Source organism: Carettochelys insculpta, chromosome 29 (genome assembly GCF_033958435.1).
Source record: "Carettochelys insculpta isolate YL-2023 chromosome 29, ASM3395843v1, whole genome shotgun sequence".
Classification (NCBI taxonomy): Eukaryota; Metazoa; Chordata; order Testudines; family Carettochelyidae; genus Carettochelys; species Carettochelys insculpta.
In genome coordinates, this window is record NC_134165.1 from 9,762,774 (window position 1) to 9,785,600 (window position 22,827).

Below are 22,827 nucleotides of genomic sequence, written 5' to 3' on the forward strand. Positions count from 1 at the left end.
GTTTGTGGGGCTCTCTGTGTGTGCATATGTGGAGCTGTGTGTATGAGCTCCCATGGGGGGGTGGGCTGTATGTGCACACGCGTGTGGTTGTGGTTGTCCATATGCACAAGCATGCGTGTGCAAGAGAGCTCAGTGCGCACACGGTTCTGTGTCTGCACAAGTGTGTGTGTGTGGGCCACTGCCTGGGTGTTTGCACGGCGCTGGGTTGTGGTGGGTTGTGTCCTTGTTATTGTGGTGTGCCGTGGAGCGAGGGCTCCTGTTTCTCTGCAGCGCAGCCCCCGGAGGCGGGAGGGGGGCGTCCCCTGGGGACATGGCTCTCTGTGGCTTCCCCTCCACACCTCGCGGGGGGGGGTGGGAGGCCGTTACACGGCAGGGCAGGGCTGGCCCCGCTTATGTAATAACAGGCAGCCCGGGGGGAGAGGCACAGAGCCGCGCAGAGGAGACAGTGGACAACAGCCCTTCCCTCCGCATGCCCCACAGCCCAGCCAGGGCCCCCTCGGGCTGCCCAGGATGGAGGTGCCCTGAGAAGGCCCCCGTGACTGGCAGTGTGGACCACGCTCAGCTCCCCCAGCACCTCAGGGTCCTGTGGGAAGGAGGCAGCGCGAGGGAGAGGGGGAGAGGAGAGCGGCCCCCGGCGCACCCTCCGGCTGGGGACCTCAGGCAGGTAGGAGCCGCAGCGACGCCCGGCCCAGCCACAGCCTCTCAAAGGAGCCTGCTCAGCTCCCCACGGCTGCGCCGCGCTGGGAACCCGAGAGCCCACCGGGTGTGGGAGATCAGCCCAAGGCAGACGGGTCCCCACGGGAGAAGGGCCCCATCCTGCCTGCATGGGGCTGTTCATGAGGAGCACGGCAGGCTGCAATCCCAGCCCCAGCTTCCTGTGTCCCCTGAGGGGATCCCCAGCCCTGTTCAGCCCCCCAGCCAGGATCCCTGTCCCACCCTGTGCAGGGTCCCAGTTCCTTCCCAAGTTGCCGTCTCCAGCAACCGCCCCCCCACAACCTGCCACCCTGTCTCTGTGCCACCTGGCTGGGGGCACATGGTTCTGGGGACCGGAGAGGCTGCGACCAGGCACTTGCCCCATGCGGCATTGGAAGGGAGGGAGCTCTGGATGGGAGCTGAGGGTGTGAAATCCTAGGCAGGCGCGTGGGTGGGGAAGCTGCAGCCCCGGGGTCCTGGTCAGTTTGGGGGTCTGTGCTCAGGGGCCAGCCAGGCAGTGGTTGTGCTGAGAGGTGCTGTGGAGACAGACGCCTGCAGCCTCCCGTCCCGGGCAGGGTTGTGCCTACGAGGGCGGGAGAGGGACGCGGCAGGGGGGCGTCTGCTCTGCTGTGTCTCTGGGTGTGAGGCCGTGACTTTCTGGGAGAGAGTGAAAAGCAGAACAACCCCCCCATCCCGGTCCTGCATGTCACTTCATCCATGATGATGATGATAACACACATCCTAATGACACCCCCTTATGCACTGTGCACACCACATATACACTGTATACACACTGAGTGTGCATACACACCCCATGTGCGCACACACATACACACTGTATACACACTGAGTGTGCACACATGCCCTATGTGTGTGCACACATGTGCACACTGTATACACACTGAGTGTGCACACACATACACACTGTATACATGCTGAGTGTGCACACACGTCCCATGTGCACAAACATACACACTGTATACCCACTGTGTGTGCACACATGCCCCATGTGCACACAAACATACACACTATATACACACTGAGTATGCACGCATGCCCCATGTGCATGCACACACACCTACACAGAGTGCATGCACACACATATACACAAAAGTGCACATACATGCACATAGGGCAGGCGCGCGCACACACACACACTTTGTCTGCCGAGCTCACCCTGCACACCTGTCCCCACACGAACACTCGTGGAGCCAGTGCAGCGCTCAGCAAATTCTCTCTCCCGTGGGGGGCTCGAGGGCATTTACCCTTTCCCCTTAGAGTGGGGCGGGTGTGAGGTCCACGGCAGCTCCTCTTCCCCTGGGGTCGAGGCCCTGTAGCTCCAGCGTGTCTCTGCTTGCAGGCTGCAGGTTTCTGCTCTTGGCAGGGGCCAGCTTTGCTCTGAAGGTTTCTCCCAGGGTTGGGGCTTGGCTGGGACGTGTCTCTGCTGGACGAGGGTAATACAGTGGTCTAGCCTGTGGGTGGGTGCACACATGTGAACAGCGGCCCTCTCGTGAGCGCACCCAGCACTGCTAGCCATGGCCCATAGACCCTGTAGCGAGAAGAGCTGCAGGATATTCGCCGTTAGCTTGCATTGGGGTCTGGCCTCTTCACACAGCTTGCTAAGCTCTCTCCATGGCTGGCCGGTGGTTTGCGAGGCTCTGGCTTTATTCCAGTGGTTGCTATTGAAGTCAGTGAGGTGGGACTGGAGCAGGTGCAAGAGAGACTGTGAACCAGCGGAACTCCCTGCCACAGGATGCCCCAGAGCTGAGGGGAAATGGGAACGGCACCTGCGGCAGCAATAACTGGTAATAAACAGAGAAGCTGGGGCTGGGCTGAGCCGATCCAGCCCCCAGGGGCTGCTGGGCTGTGGAGCAGAACCAGGCCCCGGCTCCACATCTGTGGCTGGCTAGGCACACTGGCGGGAGGGGGTCTCACAGGTGGAGCTAGGCCTTGAACTTCACGGCCCATTGGCCTTGCCCTCTCCTGAGACTGTATCTGCTGCCCCAGGGACCCTGCTCCCAGCCTGTCTCTTCCCAGCCTGTTCCTGGAAAGGGCCTTGCCTGGGATCTGGACCTGTGCTCAGCCACTTAGCTGTCTTCCCTGCCCCCTCCTGGGTGGCTGCTGGTCTGCTTCACAGAGTGTCATAGGTTCCTCACAGCCCACGCACCAGGGGCTGCGCACGCGGAGCAGCAGGGGCTGGAGTCTGTCCCGGAAGAGCTCCAGGATGCTGATACAGGGACCTCTTCCCCCAAGGCCAAACGCAGCCACTTCTGGGCTGCAGCAGAGTCCATGGCCACTTAGCATGAATTGGAAACCAAGCAGAGCTCAGAGGAGTTGGGCCCTGTTTGCTTTTTGGACTGAGGGTGTTGCCAGAGGCCCAGATTCCCAGGCAGAGGGCCGGCTGGCACGTGGGCGTGTGGCAGCACCAGGGGTGCCAGACAGCTGGAAGTGGAGGCTGTTGGAGGCACGAGGGTGTGGGGTGCCCCCAGCCAGACAGTCTAGCTGCAGGTCTGGGGCATTAGCGTGCAGTATGTTCCCAGGCTTTTTCTCCGTACCCGTGTTGTATCTGATGAGGGGCTTGGCCAGCTGCCCCTGCAGGGGCTGGGCCCTGGGCCTCGTGCTCGGAGGTGATAAGGGTCTTCATACAGATCTGGCTCTCTCTGAGGAGCTGAGCCTTGGGGCAGCTGTGTCCTTAGGCTGGATACAAAGGAAAACAGTAAAGGAAATATGTCCCCGCCAGATGTCAGCTCAGTCCCATCTCCAAGGGTGTGTCCCCTGGCATAGACATTCCTTCCCACTAAGCCTCAGCACAGTAGCACACTGGGCACAAAGGCTGAGCTGTGTGTCATATGCCCTACGCTGCTAATAACTAATGGCGATTTTCCTTCAGCTCTGGAGGAAGAGGCCTGCTTCCTGGGGGATCCAAGCCCTGTTCTAGCCTGATCTCTGGTGCAGGGCCTGGGGGAGCTGAGGTGGCACAAAAGGCCGGGAGAGCCAGGCCCACTTCCGCCCTGTTGGAGCCAAACTTAGCTCTCGGTGAGGTCAATGTGAAGCTGGGGCTAGCCTGACTCAGGTGCCTGATGTGGCGCTGGCTGAGGACCACTGAGAAACAGCAGTCCCGGCAAGTCTCAAAGCTGCCTTCCCGAGCCACACTCACAGGGGTTCCCATCCCCAGCCAGCTGATCCTGGCCAGGGGAGAGTGAGCCAGATTCTAGCCAGGCTCCTGCATCACCTGCATTAGAGAATGCAGAGAAAGAAGCCAGCAGGGAGGGGGGGATTGGACCCCTTAGCTGGGGCAGAGATGGGACGGGATGTGCCCCTGGGGCCGAGCTGCCAGAACTACAGCGCCCCTGTCCTGGCCACAATGCTTCCAGCTGGGGAGTGACGCTGCAGGCCTGGGGCGGGACCACTGACTCACAGCAGGGCACAGCTACCTCTCAGGCTGAGTAGCTGACCAAGCTGTGGTCCAGGGGAGACCTCCCATTGCTGACCCCTGGCCCGGGTGGGCTGGCTCCAGACTGGGAGTCTTGGACTGTGTTTCCCTTTCATCTGCCTAAGCTGCCCCCATCCCGAGAACATCAGGCTGCCCCTCCCATGATCTGGGGTCAAGTCTCAAGCAGCCTCATCCCAGCTCTGAGCCCACCCTAGTGTGACCATCCGCCCTGCTGTTCCCAGGACAGTCCCTTACTTAAGCTGTCTCACAGGCGTCCTGGCTTTTTTAAGCAAAGGGTCCAATTGTCCCGTATTTGTGGGGCTCCTGTTCCCGGGCATCTTGGTGTGGCAACCCCTGCTGCCAGGAAGCTCCTCCATGGGGCAGCTGCCCGTTCCCAGCACCACCAGTGAGCTTTGCCACTGGGCAGTTGACTTGTTCCCTGGTGCCCTACGCCTAGGGGAGGCAGCTCCTGCTGCCGGGGCACCCCTCTATAGAGCGGCTACCTTGGTCCCCAGCATCTTGAGCCTCAAGGAGGCAGCATCCACTGCCAAGCACCTTGCCATGGGGCATCGGCTGCATTCGCTGGGAGGCTGTGAAGCACCTATTCTTGGCCCCCCTCTGCCCCCACCCAGGAGACTGCAGGGGCTCCATCCTCCATGCCCCATCAATGGGAGGCTGCTGAGCTCCCATCCCCCGGACATCCTCGTATGGCAGCAGCCCCCCCACCACTGAGGATCCCTGACATGGGACAAACCGCCCCCCATCCCCGGAGGCTGGCGTCCCATGTTTGCCACAGCAAATGTGGTCACCCTCTCCCAACCCAACCGTGAAAAGCCCCTGGAGCACTCTGCTGCATGCACTGGTTCATTACCGTAGTGGCTAGCTGAGCAGGGGGCCGTGTGCATAGCTTTGTTATCGTGGGGTCTCCCTGAGGACTGTGCCCTAGATCGGGGTCGGCAACCAGCAGCCCAGGTGCCAAGAGAGCACACGTGCCAATTTTCATCTCCACACGAAGTGGGAGCTCAACCTCATCCCTCCTCCACTTTGCAGCCAGGAGCTTGCTGAAAGCCAGGCTGCCCGCAGTGTGACATAAGCCCAGCTAATGCTGCTAACCACCTACACGGTAAAGCTCTGTGTCCGGATGTATTTATTAATGAAGCTGTTGTAAGTAGGATTGTTAGTGACTTTAAAAGGTATCACCAGCACTTGGACCGTACATAGAGATCAAAAGGTCAAATTTCGGCTCTCCGCCTTGGAAAGGTTGCTGACCCCCGCCCTATATACTGGTTTGTTATTGTAGGGTCTTTCCACAAGAAGTACAGGAGGTAAGCAGGATCTCACTGGGAACTCAATGCCCAGCTCTAGGCTGAATGTTGTTGCTGCATGTGACCTAGAATTTGGATCCTGGTGGTGTCAAGGCCTTCTGCAGTAAGGGAAAATCCCCCTCAGCAGTGCAGGGCCTCTGACACACAGTTGAACAGTTCTTCTGCCCAGCTGAAGGCAGTGCTGCTCATGGCTCCTGTTAATACTAAGACTTCAGGGCACCAGCTGGGAAGGGTAGGGATCTGGAGGGAAAGTGTAGCCATCTTCTGCCACTGGGTGACACTAAGCAGGCAAGGATGGGATGTGGGTCCCCTCTGGTGAGGGAGTGTGTGAGACCCAGCAGCTGGCCATGAATGAGGGGCTCAGCAGTGCTGGTGAGGGGAGCTGGCTGTTGGAGCAGTCACAGAGCCAGGGAGGCTGGAGCAACCCGCCAGCTCCCAGCCCCGTAACCACCCCCCCATCGAGCTCACAGGAAGTCACTAAGCAGGCTGGCGCTTGGCTCCCTACTGCACAGAGAGGGAAACTGAGGCACAGAGCAGCATCGCTTGCCCAAGACCACTCAGCAGGCCACAGCCAGGGTCAGATCCCAAATCCCAGCCCAGCCCATGCACGAGGCCACGCTGTCTGCAATGGGACAGGGCAGTGGCCAGCAGCTGTGCCTGGCTGCACTGGCAGGGGGACGGGGACAGCTGTGTTTGCACCTAAGGGTCCTGCTCTGCTCTGCCCTGCCCTCCCCCCCCGCATGGTGCTGACCCCAAGGGCAGGGCTGTCTGGGCCACCGACACTGGGCTGGGCCACCCTGGTGGGCTGAGAGGGCTGGGCAGGAGCCAGGGCTGGCCCCTTCTAAGTGGGGGCCCCTCCTAAGCAGGATGTCCCAGGGAGAGGCCCTGCAACACCCCTGCCCTGCCCCACACACTGGGGAGGGGGAGGTGCCCTGCGGGAGCCGGGCACAGTGTTAACCAAGATGGGCTGGGCATCAGGTCGGCCTTGTGCAACATCCCGCCAGGGCCTTAGGAAATCAGAGGGGGTCGGTGTCGAAACAGGGGCGGGCGGGAAACCAGGGGCCCCAGAAGGTGATAACGGCCCAGAGGCTGCAGCGGGGGAGGGGGCCAATCAGTGCCTTTAACCCTTTGCTTGCTGCATTTCCCCCGAACAGCACCCTGGCTCTTTCGAGAGCCTGAGAAGCAGGTGGCAAAGCTGCTCTGAGAAAGGCTTCAGCCAGGTCACCCAGAGGAACAGGCACAGAGCTGGGCCTAGACCCCAGGATTCCTGGCTCCTAGTCTGATAATGCTAACCCACCAGACCCCAGGAGTCCTGGCTCCCAGTCCTGTGGTTCTAACCCCCCACACCCCACTCCCCTGCCAGAGCTCAGGGAGAGAGCCCAGGAGTCCTGGCTCCCAGTCCTATGGCTCTAACCCACCAGACACCGAGGAGAGAGAACCCAGGTGTCCCGGCTCTCCCCTCCCCCGCGGCTCTAACCCACCACACCCCTGCCAGAGCCCTTGGAGAGTGGAAGGGGAAGGGGGCTGATATTTAGGCCTGGCCCAATGCCCCCACCAGTGGCGCTTAAGTGGGGGAGGGGAACTGGGTTTGGTATCTGACCCTGTCAGCAGGAGGGTGTGTTGCATGTTGCTTCAGTGCGACCCTCCCCGCAGAGGGCATAGACCTGGCTCAGCCCTGCAGGGAGCTGCCCCTGATCTGGGGTCTCAGATCACAGGGAGGGGAATCGGGCCAGAACAAGGCGGAAGGAAGGGATGAGAAAACAGATGGAGTCCTGGATCCAGGCAGCGCTGGGGCAGCTCCACAAGAAACCCTCAGCAGCCTCGTCCACCCCAGCCTGCCCCCCTGCCCCACACCCGCAGCCCCTCCACTGGTTCATCCCCCAGACCACCAGGGCCACTAACCAGGCCTACGCTGGCTGCACTGGGCGCCCGGCCAACCCCAGCCTGGTGCTCCAGTCCTGGTGGGATGCTGCTGGTGCTGGCTGCAGATCCCACTGGCTGGAAAGCACCTGAAAGCAGAAGTGAGCGCAGCGTGCGGTCTGGCTGGGCGTTCCTGCGGCTCGGGCGTGTTTCTTGCCCCGGGGAAAGAGGGATGAGACAGCTGGGGGCATCTGCAGGGCATCGGCAGGAGACAGTGCCAACCTGCCCTCGCAGGGAGCTCCCACGAGCTCCAGGTCCCAGCCCGGCACACCACAGTGCTCCAAAAGCAGCACCAAGGCCTGTGCCCCATCTCGAAGACTTGGGAGTGTGGCGAGGCTCCCCATGGCCGGTTCTGATTGGCCGTGTGCAGTGACCAGGGTGTTTCGGAGGAACCCAGCCCCATATTTCTGGGATCAAAGAGTTGTTTCCTCTTTTGACATTTCGTCGTCGGTTTTCATATATATTCTTGGAAAATTACGAAATGTTTGTAATAGATTCAAAGGGGCGGTTGGGAACGTCTCGGCCACCGGCCCACGGAAAACCAGCCCGAAACTTCTCCTTGAACCAGAGTGGGCCCTGGAGGAAAACAGCCAGCCTGAGTTTCAAAGCTGCCAATGATGAAGACAAAAGCAAAGAGGGAGGGGGGAAGGGAATGAACCTAACAGACAGTCTTGGGGTGGATTTTTCACACCCCTGAGTGCCGTAGCTGTTGACCTAAGTTTTAAGTGTCGAGCACGCCTCTGACTGGAAGCTGCTGCATCGCACCCCAGAGGCGGCCGCATTTGACCATCAACTCTTTGGCAAAGGGACTGTCTGTTGTGTTTGGACAGTGCCTGGCAGGCTGGGGGCCTGGCCCATGAATGGGTTCCCATACGCTACCGTAATACACCTAACAAATGACTGTGGAAAGCAGGAACCTCTTGAACCCCTTCAAATCGGATGTTCAAACCGGAGCTGAGATGTGAGTCGGCAACAAGAAAGAAATTAGCCCAGGCAGCAGCTTCCCAGGGGACTGGGGGGTTCTCCATCACGAGGGTAGGCCCCCAGGTAGATATAAAATTGGTATCTATAACCACATCTCCATCTGCAAAAATGAGCTGCGATTATCTGTATCCACATCCACAGGTGCGGATATAAGTGGGTACCTGCAAATGTGCAGGGTTCGAGATACAAAATTTCCACCTGCATCCGCAACTGTGGCTAGTGACAAAAAATGAGTGGAGGATATTTGCCACCCGGCCAGCTGAGGCAGAGGCTCGCGGATGGGGGCCTTTGCAGGGCTCTGCATGTGGAGGCTTTCGGCTGCAGATGGATGTGTGTCTACTTGATCCGTGTTATCGGCTCCCAGGCTGCAGGAAGGGATCTGAAGAGGCCCTTCAGGTTTTATCTTCAGGAAATCTGTAGATGGTACATTAAATTCCTTGCTTGGCCTGCAGCCCCTTCCCTGCTCCCACAGCAGGTCAACTGCCAGAGCCTGTCAGCTTGGGGCGTCTTGGCTGAGTTAGCCGCCGGCGCTGCCTGTTGGGTTTGGGTAGGTGGCCATACGGTGGAGGCACCTTGTCCCTCTGTCCAACAGCCGCCTTTCTGGTACAGCAATGGGAGTGACCCATTCGGTGCCAATCAGCCGCAACACCACCCCTGATTTGACTTGTTGGTTACATGGGATCTGTCCAGATGGCCCTTGGCAGCCCCCGTCTCTTCCCCCAGTTCTGATCTGACCACGCCCACTGCCCCCCCCTGCCCCCGAGCTCATCCCTAGTGAGACTCACCCCTTGTGTCTGAGTGGCACCTGGCAGGGCTGTGGGGAGAGGGGACACCCAGGGTCTGTCTACACTACAGAGTTATTATTCCAAAATAAGCTATTTGGGAGGATCACGTCCACATTGAAGAGAATCCTCAAAACAAGCAAAACTTATTCTGAAACAGCGTGAGAGAACAAACCCTGTCCCAAGGAACTCCCAGGCTGAACAGATGAAAAGAAGGGAAACTGAGGCCGCAAGCAGGGGAGCAACCTGTTGCAGGTCACTGCCAGGAACAGAATCCCAGTGTCCCACATGCTAGGGCCCCCTCACATACAATAGAGCCTATGGCTGATTAGCACCCCTGGAAGGGCTGCTTCCTGGGGCTGCAATCCGAAACACTGTGTCTCCCTAGCAGTTTTATTTATGAATAAGCTTTTCCGGATGAAGCTGAATTCCCTGTCTACACAGCTCCTATTCCGGGACATTTATTTCAGAATAGGTGCCATTCCCCGTACAATGAGGTTTACCAAATTCGAAACAAGCCGTCTGCAATTTTGAAGTAATTTGGAGATAGCGGCCATGCTGCGTAGACCCTGGCAAAGTGATTCTGGAATAGCAGCTGTTATTTCGAAAGAACTCTGCTGTGTAGACACACCCTCAGTGGCAGGCTTTGCAGAACAGCATCTGAGAGGCCACATAATCCCAGTTGGGTTGTCAGTGGGGTAACACTGCCCTGAGGAACTGGGCGGGGGGGCAGTGAAGGGGGCTGCACCAGGAGATGGACTATGATCAGATTCAGGTGGGACCACAGTAGGTGAAGTCCTGCAGATTTGAAACAGTCAACTGGCTGGTGATGGGTGGCTGGCGACGAGAGCTGGACAGGCATCTGGGCAGGGTCCGTCTTTGCTTTTCACCCCTCCCTTGGTTCCAGTCTCACACCTCTGACCCACCATTTCATGGTTTATTGCCCCATTGCCATAGGTCTGGAGCTGGGCTGAAGGGGCAGGGATTTCCCCAACCCCCATCTTTATTGTGCATTACTCAGCAGGCTTCCCCCAAAGCGGGAGCTGGCTTCGTGGCTGTTCCGCTCTCAGGACGGGGTGGCAGGTTTGCAGAAAACTCCAGCTTCATCTGCAGGCCTGGCTGAACCCTCAGGAAGTGGTGAGCTGAGCTGGACTTTCCAAGGAACTGCTGTCCAGCCTGCCCCTGGCAGAGCCATCTGACGGCTGGCCTGAGTCTTGGCACTAGGAGACCGGGAATGAGGCAGGGAGCATTGCTCTGCCAGAGTCTGTCCCTGCATGCCCCGTGGAAACAGCTGGGCCATGGGGATGCAGGGGCAGAGCTGTCTCTCTGGACTCCACAGAGACACCCAGGCCATAAGGAGGAGCCAAGATCTGTGCCTTTGGGCTCCACGGAACTAGTCTGGCTATGGGAGAGAGCGAGGATAGGTCCCTTTGCGCCCCAAGGAGCTGGCCTGGCCACGTCACGCTCATTCCTGGGGTGGCACAAGCCCAGTGGGATTCAGTTCCACGGGAGGGTTGCGGATTCTGACTCCCCACTCCCCATACAGGGAGCCTCATCCTCACTGCTGGAGGAGGGTATTGTGGGGTATTCTTGGTGCTTGGCAAAGCTGAATGGAGCCTCAGAGAAGCTTCCCTGGCAGGGCGCTGCCAAGAGAGGGGGTAACACGGGCTGCGGGTGGGGCTGGGAAGCGACGGGGCCATTTCTGCTTCTCTTCCCGGCAGTCCGTGGGCTCCCCTGCTGCAAATAGCCTCTTGTGAAATCGCTGGAGGGTGGCAGCCCTGACCACAAGCTCTGGTGCTGGCACTGTGGAGGGCTGTGGGCCCAGAGAGCGGGGTAAGGACTCAGCAGGGGGTCGCACTCCCCTGGGTCTCAGTGCCAGCCCCACTACCCCATTGGGGCACTAGGGGGTGCTGTGCGGCAGACAGCAGAGTGAGAGGCTCAGTAGGGGGTGCTCTCTCCTGGCAGACAGTGTGGGCCCCACAACCCCAGTGGGGCACTAGGGGGCGCTGTGCTGCAGGAGGGTGCAATGTAAGCCAGGGCTCTAGTCCCCCCATGGCTGATCTGAGCTGGTTCACTGTCCGCCCCCTGGCCCCACTTCCATAGTGCAAAACAGGATTATTGTGTGTGCCCCAGAGACCCCGAACAAGCGCTACGCGGAGAAACAAACCCTGCCCTGAAGAGCTCCCAGGATGAATAGACGCAAAGAAGGGAAACTGAGGCCTCAAGCAGGGGAGCAACCTGCTGCAGGTCACTACCAGGAACAGAACCCCGGTGTCCCACATGCTAGGGCCCCTCACTAGATCACACTGCCTCCCACAGGCTTTGGGCAGTCTCATGGGGGTGTCTGGCCTTGGATGGCGACCAGAGGAGGTCAGGGCTGTGGGGGGGTGGGTAGCGCACAGTGGGGTTCGAGGAGCTGGCAGGGTGTGAGCCTGACAGCGGCTGGCCCGGGCACATGCTGGGGCCATGCCTCTGCGGGTGATAAGGTTCTTATCTGTGTGTTGCAGGAGCAGAGCAGGCATCCTCTGGGCTTCATGCATGTCTGATTTTGCCAGCTGCGGGCTGCAAATTCACAGAACCAGCTCAGAGGTGAGGGGAGCCACTGGGTCGAGGAGGGGGGGCTTATCAGGGTGCCAGATGGGGTGGCCACACCCAGGGCAGCTGTGGGGAACATCCCACCGGGCTGCTGCAGAAAACATGGTGCTGGAGAAAGGCTGCAGTATCCGGCCCTTTCTCCTTTGCCAGCCATGGGGCAGGGTGGGAAACACCAAGGGGTAGCTCAGAAAGGGCTAGAGGGGAGGAGGGAGCAGAGAGTTCACCCCAGGCACGGGGGGAAGAGACGTGAACAGGCCTGAGGCAGGAGTAGGGTACGGGAGCAGCAGGGGACGAGTGGAGGTGGGATCTGGTGGCTGTGGTCCTGACCACACCCTGCGTCCCTGGATGGGCTGGGATTCGGGGTAAGATCGCCAGAGACTGGTGGGAATCAGGGACTGGAGTCTTTCCTCTGGACATCCCCCACGCCAGCCCTGGGTCCACACCCCACTGAGCTTCAGGAATGGAATGTGTGAGACACCCCTCAGCCCAGTTACAGCCAGAACCATTCAAGGACACTCAGCTCCAGACTGTGACTCCCCCACGCAACCCCTCAGATTTGGGGTCTCCACAGCACGATCCAGCAGGAGCCTGGCCCCTGCCTGGTCCAGCAGGCCCATGAGAGATGTACACAGCAAAGTTGGCAGCCAGGTCCACCCATGGAGGGAGGGGAAGGAGGGGGCTGTTACCCCAGGGCCTGACCTTTCAAAGGACCTGGGCCTCCGGCCAGTGCTGCCGCTACTTTGGCAGTGGCTGGAGCTCCGGGCCCCTTCGAAGTGCCATGGCAACACCGCTCCACCACTGCACACAGCTTGGAGGGGTGGGTGGTGGGCAGGCAATAAGGACTGATTGCCTTGGCCCTGCCCTTTCTGAGGTCAGGGAGCTGGGTCCCTTCCCACCTTGCCCTGACCCCACGGTGGCTGTCAGCCCAGTTATAGGCATCCCCTGGCACACCCACCAGGCCATTCTGGCCAGAACAAGCCTCTGGCCCCTGGGGAACCTCCTGCCACAAAGAGCTCCTGGGGGCAGCCCACAGCAGAGACAGCTCTCCAGCTATCAAAGAGAACAATCTCAGACCACCAATCCCCAGGCTACAGAGTGGGTGGGTGGGGATCTTTACCAGTCATCCAGCACAAAGGCTGGGATGAATCCTGTCTCCACCAATCACCAGCAACGGATCTTGTCTTCAACCAATCAGCAGGCAGTAAAGTGAGGGTGGATCTAATCGCTACCAATCAACATTAGTGGTGGATCCAGTCTCTATCAGTCAGAAGGTAGGAAGGCTAGGATGGATCATGTCTCTACCAATCGGCAGGTGGGAAGGCTAGTTTGGATGCTATCTCTACCAATCAATAGATAAGAGAGCTGAGCCTTTATCCAATCAAATTTTTTCTTTATTTGTGCCGCAGACTTTCACTGCCACGGCTGGTTTTGGAGTGGCCCTCCTGGAGCAAACGCTGGGCAGGTCCTGGGCCGGCAAGATGCCCCCTTGCCCCCCGCAGCAGGGCCGGGCCCAGACGACGATCCTGCCTGCACCTCTGCCAAGTGAGCCCAGCCAGCAGGGGGAGATAGAGCTGACCTGGCAGGAGATTATGTCCATTGCAGAGCTGCAGGTGAGCCCCAACCTGAGCCCTGGGTCCGCTCTGCTTCCCTCCCCCACCCAGGCTGGCTTTGGACACAGCCCCGTTTTCCCCTCTCTTGGCTGAGCCGCTGGCTGCAGCCAGCCCAGATCCCCGCATCTTCTGGGCTCTAGAGAAGCTGGAGGGGCAGTTGTTGTACAAAGGGGTGGGGCTGACGCAGCTGTGCCGGGGCCCTAAGGCACTTGGTTGCCATGCCCCTCTCCTCACTGGGTCGCTGCCACACACCTGGATGGCTGACTCCCACAGAGCTTGGTTGGCATCTCCCCTGGCACTGGGGCTTTGTTCCTGGGCAGTGTCTGCCATCGGCTCACACAGGTGACCTGGGATAGGCCAGGCTGAGAACCCCGACCCCAGCAAGCGACTCACGCCCAGCACCTAGAAGGGGGAAACTCTGTAGTGCAGGTTGCCTTGAGCCTGGCCCAGGTAGGGGACTGCTGGCCCAGCCCCCAATGGCCCCCTACTCCTTTGGCCTTAGACTCGTTCCCAGGGGTGCTAACTGGCTCCCAGGGCTGATGGAATCCCCACACCCCCGAGGGATCCCTGAGCGAGGGAGCAATGCTGCCCCCTAGTGGCTGCTACCGGCACAGGCCAAGGGAGCACGCCTCCTCCTGGTTCTAGCCCCACATGCCTGGATTCCTTGCAGCCCCCTGGATCCATTGCACCAGGGACAGGCGACCTGGTGAGCATGGGGAGCCAGCTGGGGCCCCCACTTTCCAGCACCCTGTGCTTCCAAGGCCCAGGTGGAGCTGCAGGTATTAATTACACACCGCCGGCTCTTTAATCTTCCCAGTGGGGTGGAGCTGCTCACCTGCCCCTGCGCCAACACTGCCCCATTCACTGCAGGGCCCTGGTGGCGTTCGGCTGGTGGGGGCAGGGCGGGCGCACAATGGGGCATCTGTCTGGAGAGATGAATCGGCTCCATTGTTCTGGGAGGGACGGTATCGCGCTGTCCATCTCTGTAGGGCAGGCACCTGCTGCAGGGCTCAGCGCCTTCCCGGCATGCTCTGGGCCCAGCCCCCCCGCCCCCGCAGGGTGATCCTGGCATATTCCCTTCCCCCTCCCACCCCAGGAATGACACATTCCCACCATGCTGTGGGCCCCGCATCACACCCCAGGGAATAGTACATTTCCAGCATGCTCTGGGTCCCCCATCTCACCCCAAGGAATGGTACATTCCCAGCATGCTCTGAGCCCCCATTAAAACCCCAAAGTGTGTGTGGTGAGGTCCCTGCATGCTGCATTCCCCCACCCCTCATCCTTAGACCTCCCTGACCCCTGTCTAGGGCTGGCAGCCCTGCAGCGTGTGGTGTGGGTAGAGGGGCAGGGTTGCTGGAGCCCTGACCAGACTGGTGAGGGTGAGTGCAACATGTGACAGTGCAAAAACAAGAGGGAGGGCACATGCCCCCACCCCGCCAGGGCAAGATGCAGAGACAAGATTCCTCGACACCACTAAGGGCTGTGTCCTGGAGCAGTCAGCCCTGAGAGCTAGCGGACGAGGGCAGAAGTTCGGTGGCACACAGGATCTGGTCCGAGAGATGAACCCGGCTGACCCACCGAGGAATAGCAAAGGCAGCGTAATTCAATCTAGCATCCGAGGGGGATAACACAAGAAAACCCGCCCTGGTAACACAGCCCTTTAAAAAGGGGAACAACCCAAAGGAGGATGCTCAGCAGTGGGACACTAAAAGGCGGGGTCCCAAGGGTGAAATGCCTGCAAGTGGGGGGGGGAGACTGTTTAAACCACGAGAGTGAAGGCTCAGACTAAAAATACCCCAAATCAGGAGAGGCAATGAGAGAACCAAATGAACCACCAGAGCTAAACAGCCCGATATGCAGCACGAAGGCCTCCCCAGGTCCCGGTGAATGGGTAAGAGGAAGCTGTGCTAACCGGCAGCTTAAGCATCCCCCTAAATTAAGGCAGGCGAGGACAGAATTTGAGAAACTGCTTGCTCAGGACACAAACACTAATGGTTTAAATCCATCACAAGCAGGAAGCCTGTCCCAGCCAAAGAAGGGGGGCCATGGAGGTGCTAAAGGAATGGAGCACTCCAGGAAGGCAAGGAAACTGATTGAATCTTTCGCTTCACTGCCCACACCTCAGCCGCTCGTTCTTAGTGACCCACCCAAGGAACTGTCCCAAACCGAGGGCTCAGTAGAGGAGGTTTTGGAACAAGCTGATCAATGAAGCAGTGACAAGCAGGGGTGATGTGTGGGTGGAGGCATGAGGCACATGCCCCCCTGCCAAATGCTGTGGGTGGGAGAGGCGAGGAGTCAGGAGCTGGCAGTGCCAGAGCCACTGGGTGGCCTGGTGGGCTGGCCGGGTGTTGGGTGCTTGGTGCCTGCACTAGAGGTTGGGCCTCCCGCACTCAGTGGCAGGGGTAGCAGAGCCATGCAGCCTGGCCTTTCTCTGCTCCCCCGGCTCCTGGCCACATTGCTCAGGCAAGGGGATGGGAGAGTGGGAAGTGGAGCAATGCAGAGTGGGCTGGGCTGGGTCTTTCGCTGCTGGTGAGGGCAGGGGGGCACCAATTCCTGCTGTGGGTGCCAGACTCCCACTGTACCCCAGCATATGTTTTGCAGGGAGAGGGCTTTGAGGGAGGAAGCGGGGCAGGGGAGGGGACTAGGACAGACAGGGGGTTGTCCCACCCCTGTGCCAGACTAGGGGAGGAGTCATGTGAGGCGGGGGCAGGCATCTGGCTGGGACAGTCACATGGCCAATACCCCCTTGTCCCTTTTCAGCAGTTGCCCTTGGCAACAAGTCACCAGGATGCAGCATTCGTCAAAAAAGCAAATAGGATGTGAGGAATTATTTAAAAAGGGATAGAAATTAAGACAAAGAATATTTTACTGACCCTTTATAAAACTATGGTACGCCCACATCTTGAATACTGTGTACAGATGTGGCCTCCTCACCTCAAAAAAGATATTTTGCATTAGAAAAGGTTCAGAAAAGGGCAACTAAAATGATTAGGGGTTTGGAATGGGTCCCATGTGAGGGGAGATTAAAGAGGCTGGGACTTTTCAGTTTAGAAAAGAGGAGACTGAGGGGGGATATGATAGAGGTCTATAAAATCATGAGCGGTGCAGAGAGGGTGAATAAAGAAAAATTATTTACTTGTGCTCATAATTTAAGAACTAAAGGACATCAAATGAAATTAATGGGGAGCAGGTTTAAAACGAATAAAAGAAAGTTCTTTTTCACACAGCGCACAGTCAACCTGTGGAACTCCTTGCCAGAGGAGGCTGTGAAGGCTGGGACTATAAGAGAGCTGAAAGAAGAGCTAGATAAATTCATGGAGGTTAGGTCCATGAAAGGCTATTGGCCAGGGGGTAGGAATGGTATCCCTGGCCTCTGTTTGTCAGAGGCTGGAGATGGATGGCAGGAGACAAGTTGCTTGATGATTGTCTTCAGCCCACCCCCTCTGGAGCACCTGGAACTGGCCACTGTCGGCAGACGGGATGCTGGTCTAGATGGACCTTTGGTCTGACCCAGTAATGGCCGTCCTTATGTTCAGGGTCAGTTGGGAGTCACTCAAGAGTTCTGAAGTATGGCTGTGCAGATTTGCTAGCTGTACTATGGAAGTCAGGGACAGGCAGCCCTGGATAGAGGGTGAGCTGCAGCAGCCCGGGGCCCACCTGCAGCCCCCTTGTTGGCCCCACAACCTCCGTGTACTCTCATGCACTTGTACACCGAAGCACTGCACTCATTCGCTCCTCTGCATTCCTCCCAGCACTATCAGAGCATGGAAATCTGATCCCTGCTCTGTCTTGCTCCTCTGCAAATCAGCTGTTCACATCTGTTCAAGCTCTGGGAGGAAAGGAGAGGAGCAGGGATGGAGTGTGAATCAGGCTATTCAGAGCTCCTCCAAAAGTGCTGTGGTGGTGGGGTACAGGAAGGGCAGGGCTCCATTGCGTGAGAGGTGCCATGAGGTTGAGGGGGGCAGCCAGGGGGTCCACAGGCTGCAGGTTGCCCAGCATCAATCCAAACCCACCACTGAGATAAGCCTCTGGCCCCGTTGACTGGAGGATAGCTAATGTGATGCTGATTTTATAAAAAAGAGCTCAAAGGCGATCCTTCAGTTACAGGCTAGTAAGCCTAGCTGCAGTGTTGGGCAGATCACTAGAAACTATGGTGAAGACACATGAATAAACATGATTTGTTGGGAAAGAGTCAGCATGGCTTTTGTAAAGGGAAATCATGCTTCACCGAGCTATTAGAATTCCTTGAGTCAACAAACACGTGGACAAGCCTGATCCAGTAGATATAGTGAACTTGGACCTTCAGAAAGCCATCAAAAGATGAAAGGGAAGGTGCTCTTATGGATCATATGGATCTTATGGAATGGGTTACCTAGTGAGGTGGTGGAATCTCCATCCCTAGAGATTTTAAAGTCCTGGCTTGACAAAGCCCTGGCTGGGATGATTTAGTTGGGGTTGGTCCTGCTTCAGGCAGGGGGCTGGACTCGATGACCTCCTGAGGTCCCTTCCAGCCCTAGGACTCTATGATCAGTAGCTGTTTAAAAGACAGAAAACAAAGGGCAGGAATAAATGGTCAGAAATTGTAGGGTCCCCCAAGAATTGGGACTGGTGATGCTCAACATATTCATCAATGAACTGGAAAATAGGTAAACAATGAAGTGCAAAGTTTGCACAGGACATGCAATCACCCCAAGACAGTAGTTAAAACCAAAGCTGACTTTGAGGAGTTACAAACGGATCTCACAAAACTGGGCAACTAGACAACAAAATGGCAGATGAAATTCAATGTAGATAAATGCAAACTAATGGACATTGAAAAATATAATCCCAACTACACATACCTAATAATGGGTCTAAATTAGCCATTACTACTCCAGAAAGTGATCTTGGAATAACCAAGGAAAACCAGCTCAATGTGCAAAGCAGTCAAAAAAAGCGAAGAGGATGGTAGTAACCATTAGACGAGGGATAGATAATTAGAGAGAAAATACCATCGTGCTGCTACAGAAAGCCCTGGAAGGCCCATAAATATGAGTCAACAGTGTGATGCTGTTGCAAAAAAGGTGAACATGATTCTGGGATGCATTAACAGCTGTGTTGTGAACAAGACGTGAGAAATCATTCTTCCGCTCTACCCTGCACTGATTAGGCTTCAGTTGGAGTATTGTGTCCAGTTCTGGGCACCACATTTCAAGAAAGATGTGGAGAATTGGAAAGGGTCCAGAAAAGAGCAGCAAGAATGATCAAAAGTCTAGAGAACATGACCTATGAAGAAAGGGTGAAAGAATTGGGCTTGTTTGGAAAAAAGAAGATTAAGGAGGGACATGATAGTGGTTTTCAGGTATCTAAAAGGGTGTCATAAGGAGGATGGAGAAAACTTGTTCTTCTTGGCCTCTGAGGATAGAACAAGAAACATTGGGCTTAAACTGCAGCAAGGGAGGTTTAGATTGGACATTGGGAAAAAGTTCCTAATGGTCAGGGTGGTAAAGCACTGGAATAAATTGCCTAGGGAGGTTGCGGAATCTCCATCTCTGGAGATATTTAAGAACAGGTCTAGACCGTACTTGGTCCTGCCATGAGGGCGGGGGGCTGAAGTCAATGACCTCTCAAGGTCCCTTCCAGTCCTAGTGTTCTATGATTCTATACCTTGAATCGTGGGTGCAGTTCTGGCTGCTCCATCTCAAAAAAATATAGTGAAGCTTCAAAAGATTCAGAGCAGGGCCACAAAGATGAGGCGGGTGGGGGCAGGACTTTACAGGAAGAGGCTGGGAGAGCATGAGCTGGGGGAGGGGAGAGGACGTTGGTCCGTTCCAGAGCCTGTGGTGCTTGTGCGTCAGTATTTTGGGCCTGTAGCAAGGTGGGGAGCATGGCTGCGGGGCGGCAGGAGGGAACTGGGCAGCAGGATTCCCGAGTGCTGTTCCTGCCTCTGCTGCTGACCCTTGCCCCGACCTTGCTTACCCACCTGATGCCTCGCTTTCCTTGCCCTGAACGATGGGGACAGTGCCTCCGGCTGGGGGCCCAGCCCAGGGGAGCCTTGCGGGAAGCTCCTAGCAGCACTAACTCGCATTTCTCAACCCTCTAGGGCCTGGACGTGCTGAATGAGACCCCCTGCGACCCAGCGCTCTACACCCTTATGCACCAAATGGCGCCTGTTGCCAACTACGGGCACTGCCCACTGCTGGGGGATGGCCCAGTGCCCAGCTGCAGTCAGCCGGCCCCAGTCTATGACCGCCACTACCTGGATGTCATGGGGGCCCCGTGCCCCCGGCTGGGGATGGGCCCTATGCCATCTACAGACCCCACTTATGGCTACACCGGGATGCTGATCTCCAGCGTTGACCCGGGGCCAGGAACCACTGCCCTAGGCCAAGTGGGCACCAGCAAGACTCCATCCCTGTCTGGGCTGCTAAGTGAGTCCCTAGGGGTGGCTGGGGGCCGGACGGAGGGCTACGGCCCCCCACAGCCCTGCAGTGCCCAGGAGGACTTGGAGTCGGACTCAGGCCTGTCACTCAACTACAGCGATGGTGACTCTCTGGAAACAGAGGGGCTGGAGCCCAGCCGGCTACGGCCGGACTACGCGGAGCTGTACCCGGTGGATTACAGCTCGCACTACCCGCCACTGCCCTCCTTGCAGGAGACGTCCCCGTTTGCCATGCCGCCCCTGGATCCCTTCAACGCCCCCCTGGAGAAGGGCCGGGTGGCCCCGCGGGCCGAGCTGGCCTGCAGCCGGGATGAGCGCCGCGCCTTGGCCATGAAGATCCCCTTCCCCACCGAGAAGATCATCAACCTGCCGGTGGATGACTTCAACGAGCTGGTGTCCAAGTACCCGCTGACGGAGCCGCAGCTGGCGCTGATCCGGGATATCCGGCGCCGCGGCAAGAACAAGGTGGCCGCCCAGAACTGCCGCAAGCGCAAGCTGGAGAACATCGTGCAGCTGGAGCAAGAGCTGGAGCAGCTGGGGCGGGAGCGGCAGCAGCTGCTGCAGGACCGCTGCGAGGTGGACAAGACCCTGGGCCTCATGAGGCAGAAGCTGGGCCAGCTGTACCGCGAGGTCTTCCTCATGTTGCGGGACGATGCAGGGAACCCCTACTCGCCCGACGAGTACTCCCTCCAGCTCACCGCCGACGGCGGCATCTTCCTGGTGCCACGCAGCAAGAAGCTGGACAGCGGGGACTGAGCGGGGGGAGGCCCTGGGCCCCACGGCCAGGCCCTGCCTGTGTGTGGGATGGGGGTTCTTACCCAGCCACCAGACATGCATGGGGGGTGCCCCTTTAGCGCGTGACGCACCTGAGCCCTGGAGGCATCCTCTGGGGAGGAGAGGCCTGACAGTGCCTTACACACCCAAGCTCTGGAGGTGTCATGGGGAAAAGAGGGGTCTGCCAGAGTGTTGCACAGCCAAGCCTTACAGGTGGCCTCCGGGGACCCTGTAGTGCATTACAGACCCATGTCCCAGGTGTGGCACTGTTTCTGTGGTGAGCGCCACACCCTCGTCGCTCCCCCGCGGAAGCCAACCCTGCTGAGTTCCTTGCCGCCTGCCCCCCGAGCTGTGGTCTTAGGGGGCATTTGAGGCCATGGTGCCAATGGCAGGAAAGAACAGTGCTTCTCATGAGCACTTGCCCTGCACAGCTGCCATGGCCTGGAGAGAGGGAGAAGGGTTCAGCTGCAGGAGCTGCAAGGAGCTGGCCTGGCTGTGGCAGGGGATGGAGAACCAGGCTGTGCCCTGTGGGCTTCACCCAGTTGACAGAACCAGAACCTCTTCCTTCCTGAGCATCAATAAACCTGTTTCCCAACTGCAGACACCGAGAGCCAGAGGAGCCTGAGGAGTGATCCTGAAGGCCAGGACTGTTGGGGAGAAGGGCTGGGGACAGGAGCGGGTCTCTGAGGGCAGGGTGCGAAGGGTGGGGTTATGTGGAGAGGAAAAGCAGAGGATCTTAGAATCACAGAATTCTAGGGCTGAAAGGGATGTCAGGAGGTCAGAGTCCAGCCCCCTGCCTAAAGCAGGATCAACCCCAACTAAGTCATCCCAGCCAGGACTTAAAAACCTCTAGGGAGGGAGAATCCACCACTTCTCTAGGCAACGCATTCCCTGAGGCAGGGTATGAAAGATGGCTTTGTGTGGTCACGGGGGGCATAGGACAGGGACAGGAGGGTGTCCCTGAGGCAGGAGGGAAGCTGGGGGAGCAGGAGGGGTCCCCGAGAGTGCAGTGTAAGTAGAAGATCCTTTCCTCCTGGCAGTGACAGGCAAGGAGAGTCCAGCCTGGGGCCCAAGGCCCATGGCACTGAGCCCAGGTGGCTGGGAACAGAGAGCCAGCCAACCTTCATGGTGGGCTGTGTGGCCAGCTGGGACCCTGTGGCCCAGAGGCTGGGTGGCCTGGGTATGTCAGGGTCAGAGGGTTAAATATGGGGGGCTGTGACCCCAAACCATGCAGATGCAAGGCACCCTGGTGATATCCCCCCACCCCTGGGTTTGGGCAGTTGTAACTAGAGACCCGGCCTGTCGCTGTTGTCTGTGCCCAGAGGGATCGGGGGAGCCTGCCCCGGGTGCCTGTTGCTGTGGGTCACACACTGACCCGCACAGATGGAGTGGGAGGCAGACAACAGGAAGAGGCTCCAGCCTGTGGAGGGATGGGGGCGGGGTGTGAGCAATGGAGGAGTCTGTGTGTGACAGGAGTACAGGGATTGTGTGCATGTGAGCGGGAAGAGGGTGAGGCCTGTACGCAGCCAGAGGCTGGGGTGTGGGACAGTGGGCAGAGCCCAGCCCAGTTCCACTTGTCCTGGCTCCCCCGAGCCCTGGCTCTTCACAGCATGGCCTGCAGCCGGCTCAGCCTCCCCCCAGCACCACACAGAGCTGCCCTGTGCTGCCCACGGGCGTCGCAGCTGGCGGGTGGAGCAGCCTGTGAGCACCACACACAGGGAAACATGGCTCCGATGGGGGAAAAGTGGCCCATGAGGTTGTGTTGCTGGGACTGGCCATGGGGTGATATGGACAGGAAATGGGACAGGGCATGGGGAGAGCATGTGGACAGGGTATGGGGGAAGCTGTAAAAACAGGCTGTGGGGTTGGGCAACTCTCAGGCTCAGGATATCTGCTCTCTCTCCCCCCACCCCCACCCTTTTATCACATGCAGAGATGTGTTGAACTCAGAGAGAGATCTGACTGTGCCCCAGTTGGGTCACTCCCCCAGTAAGACATGGCAGAGCCTGTCTGTCAGGCTTTGGTTCCAGGTATAATGAACAAAGAACACAATTTTACTGATCGCCGTAGAATGGCGAGGAAGGGCTTTGTGTGGCTTATGCATTGTGTGCGTATGTCGTGTAGTGTAGATTGTGTAGTATGGGTGTGTGTTGTGTGCATTCTGTGGTTACGCATTCTGCAGCAGGGACTAAGCCCCCTCGACTCTCTGGCAGTGGCTGCATTGCTTGGGGGAGAGGTGGACACCCCCCCACTCACTGATGGGAACTGCAGACACAGCCAGGGGAGC

The 22,827-nt window shown here is 58.2% G+C and overlaps 1 protein-coding gene across 2 annotated transcripts; it reads left to right on the plus strand.

The window, feature by feature from the left end:
* The first annotated feature begins 458 nt into the window (after nt 1-458).
* On the plus strand, nt 459-21,170 carry NFE2 (nuclear factor, erythroid 2). Of its 2 annotated transcripts, none has more exons than XM_074979924.1 (4): nt 459-664; nt 11,645-11,726; nt 13,139-13,342; nt 19,428-21,170. In XM_074979924.1, the coding sequence occupies exons 2-4, from the start codon at nt 11,676-11,678 to the stop codon at nt 20,520-20,522; spliced, it is 1,350 nt and encodes a 449-aa protein (XP_074836025.1). In that variant the 5' UTR covers nt 459-664; nt 11,645-11,675; the 3' UTR covers nt 20,523-21,170. The 2 variants fall into 2 exon arrangements, with proteins under 2 accessions (XP_074836025.1, XP_074836026.1); XM_074979925.1 differs by lacking the exon at nt 459-664 and adding an exon at nt 2,407-2,498.
* The last annotated feature ends 1,657 nt before the right edge of the window (nt 21,171-22,827 follow it).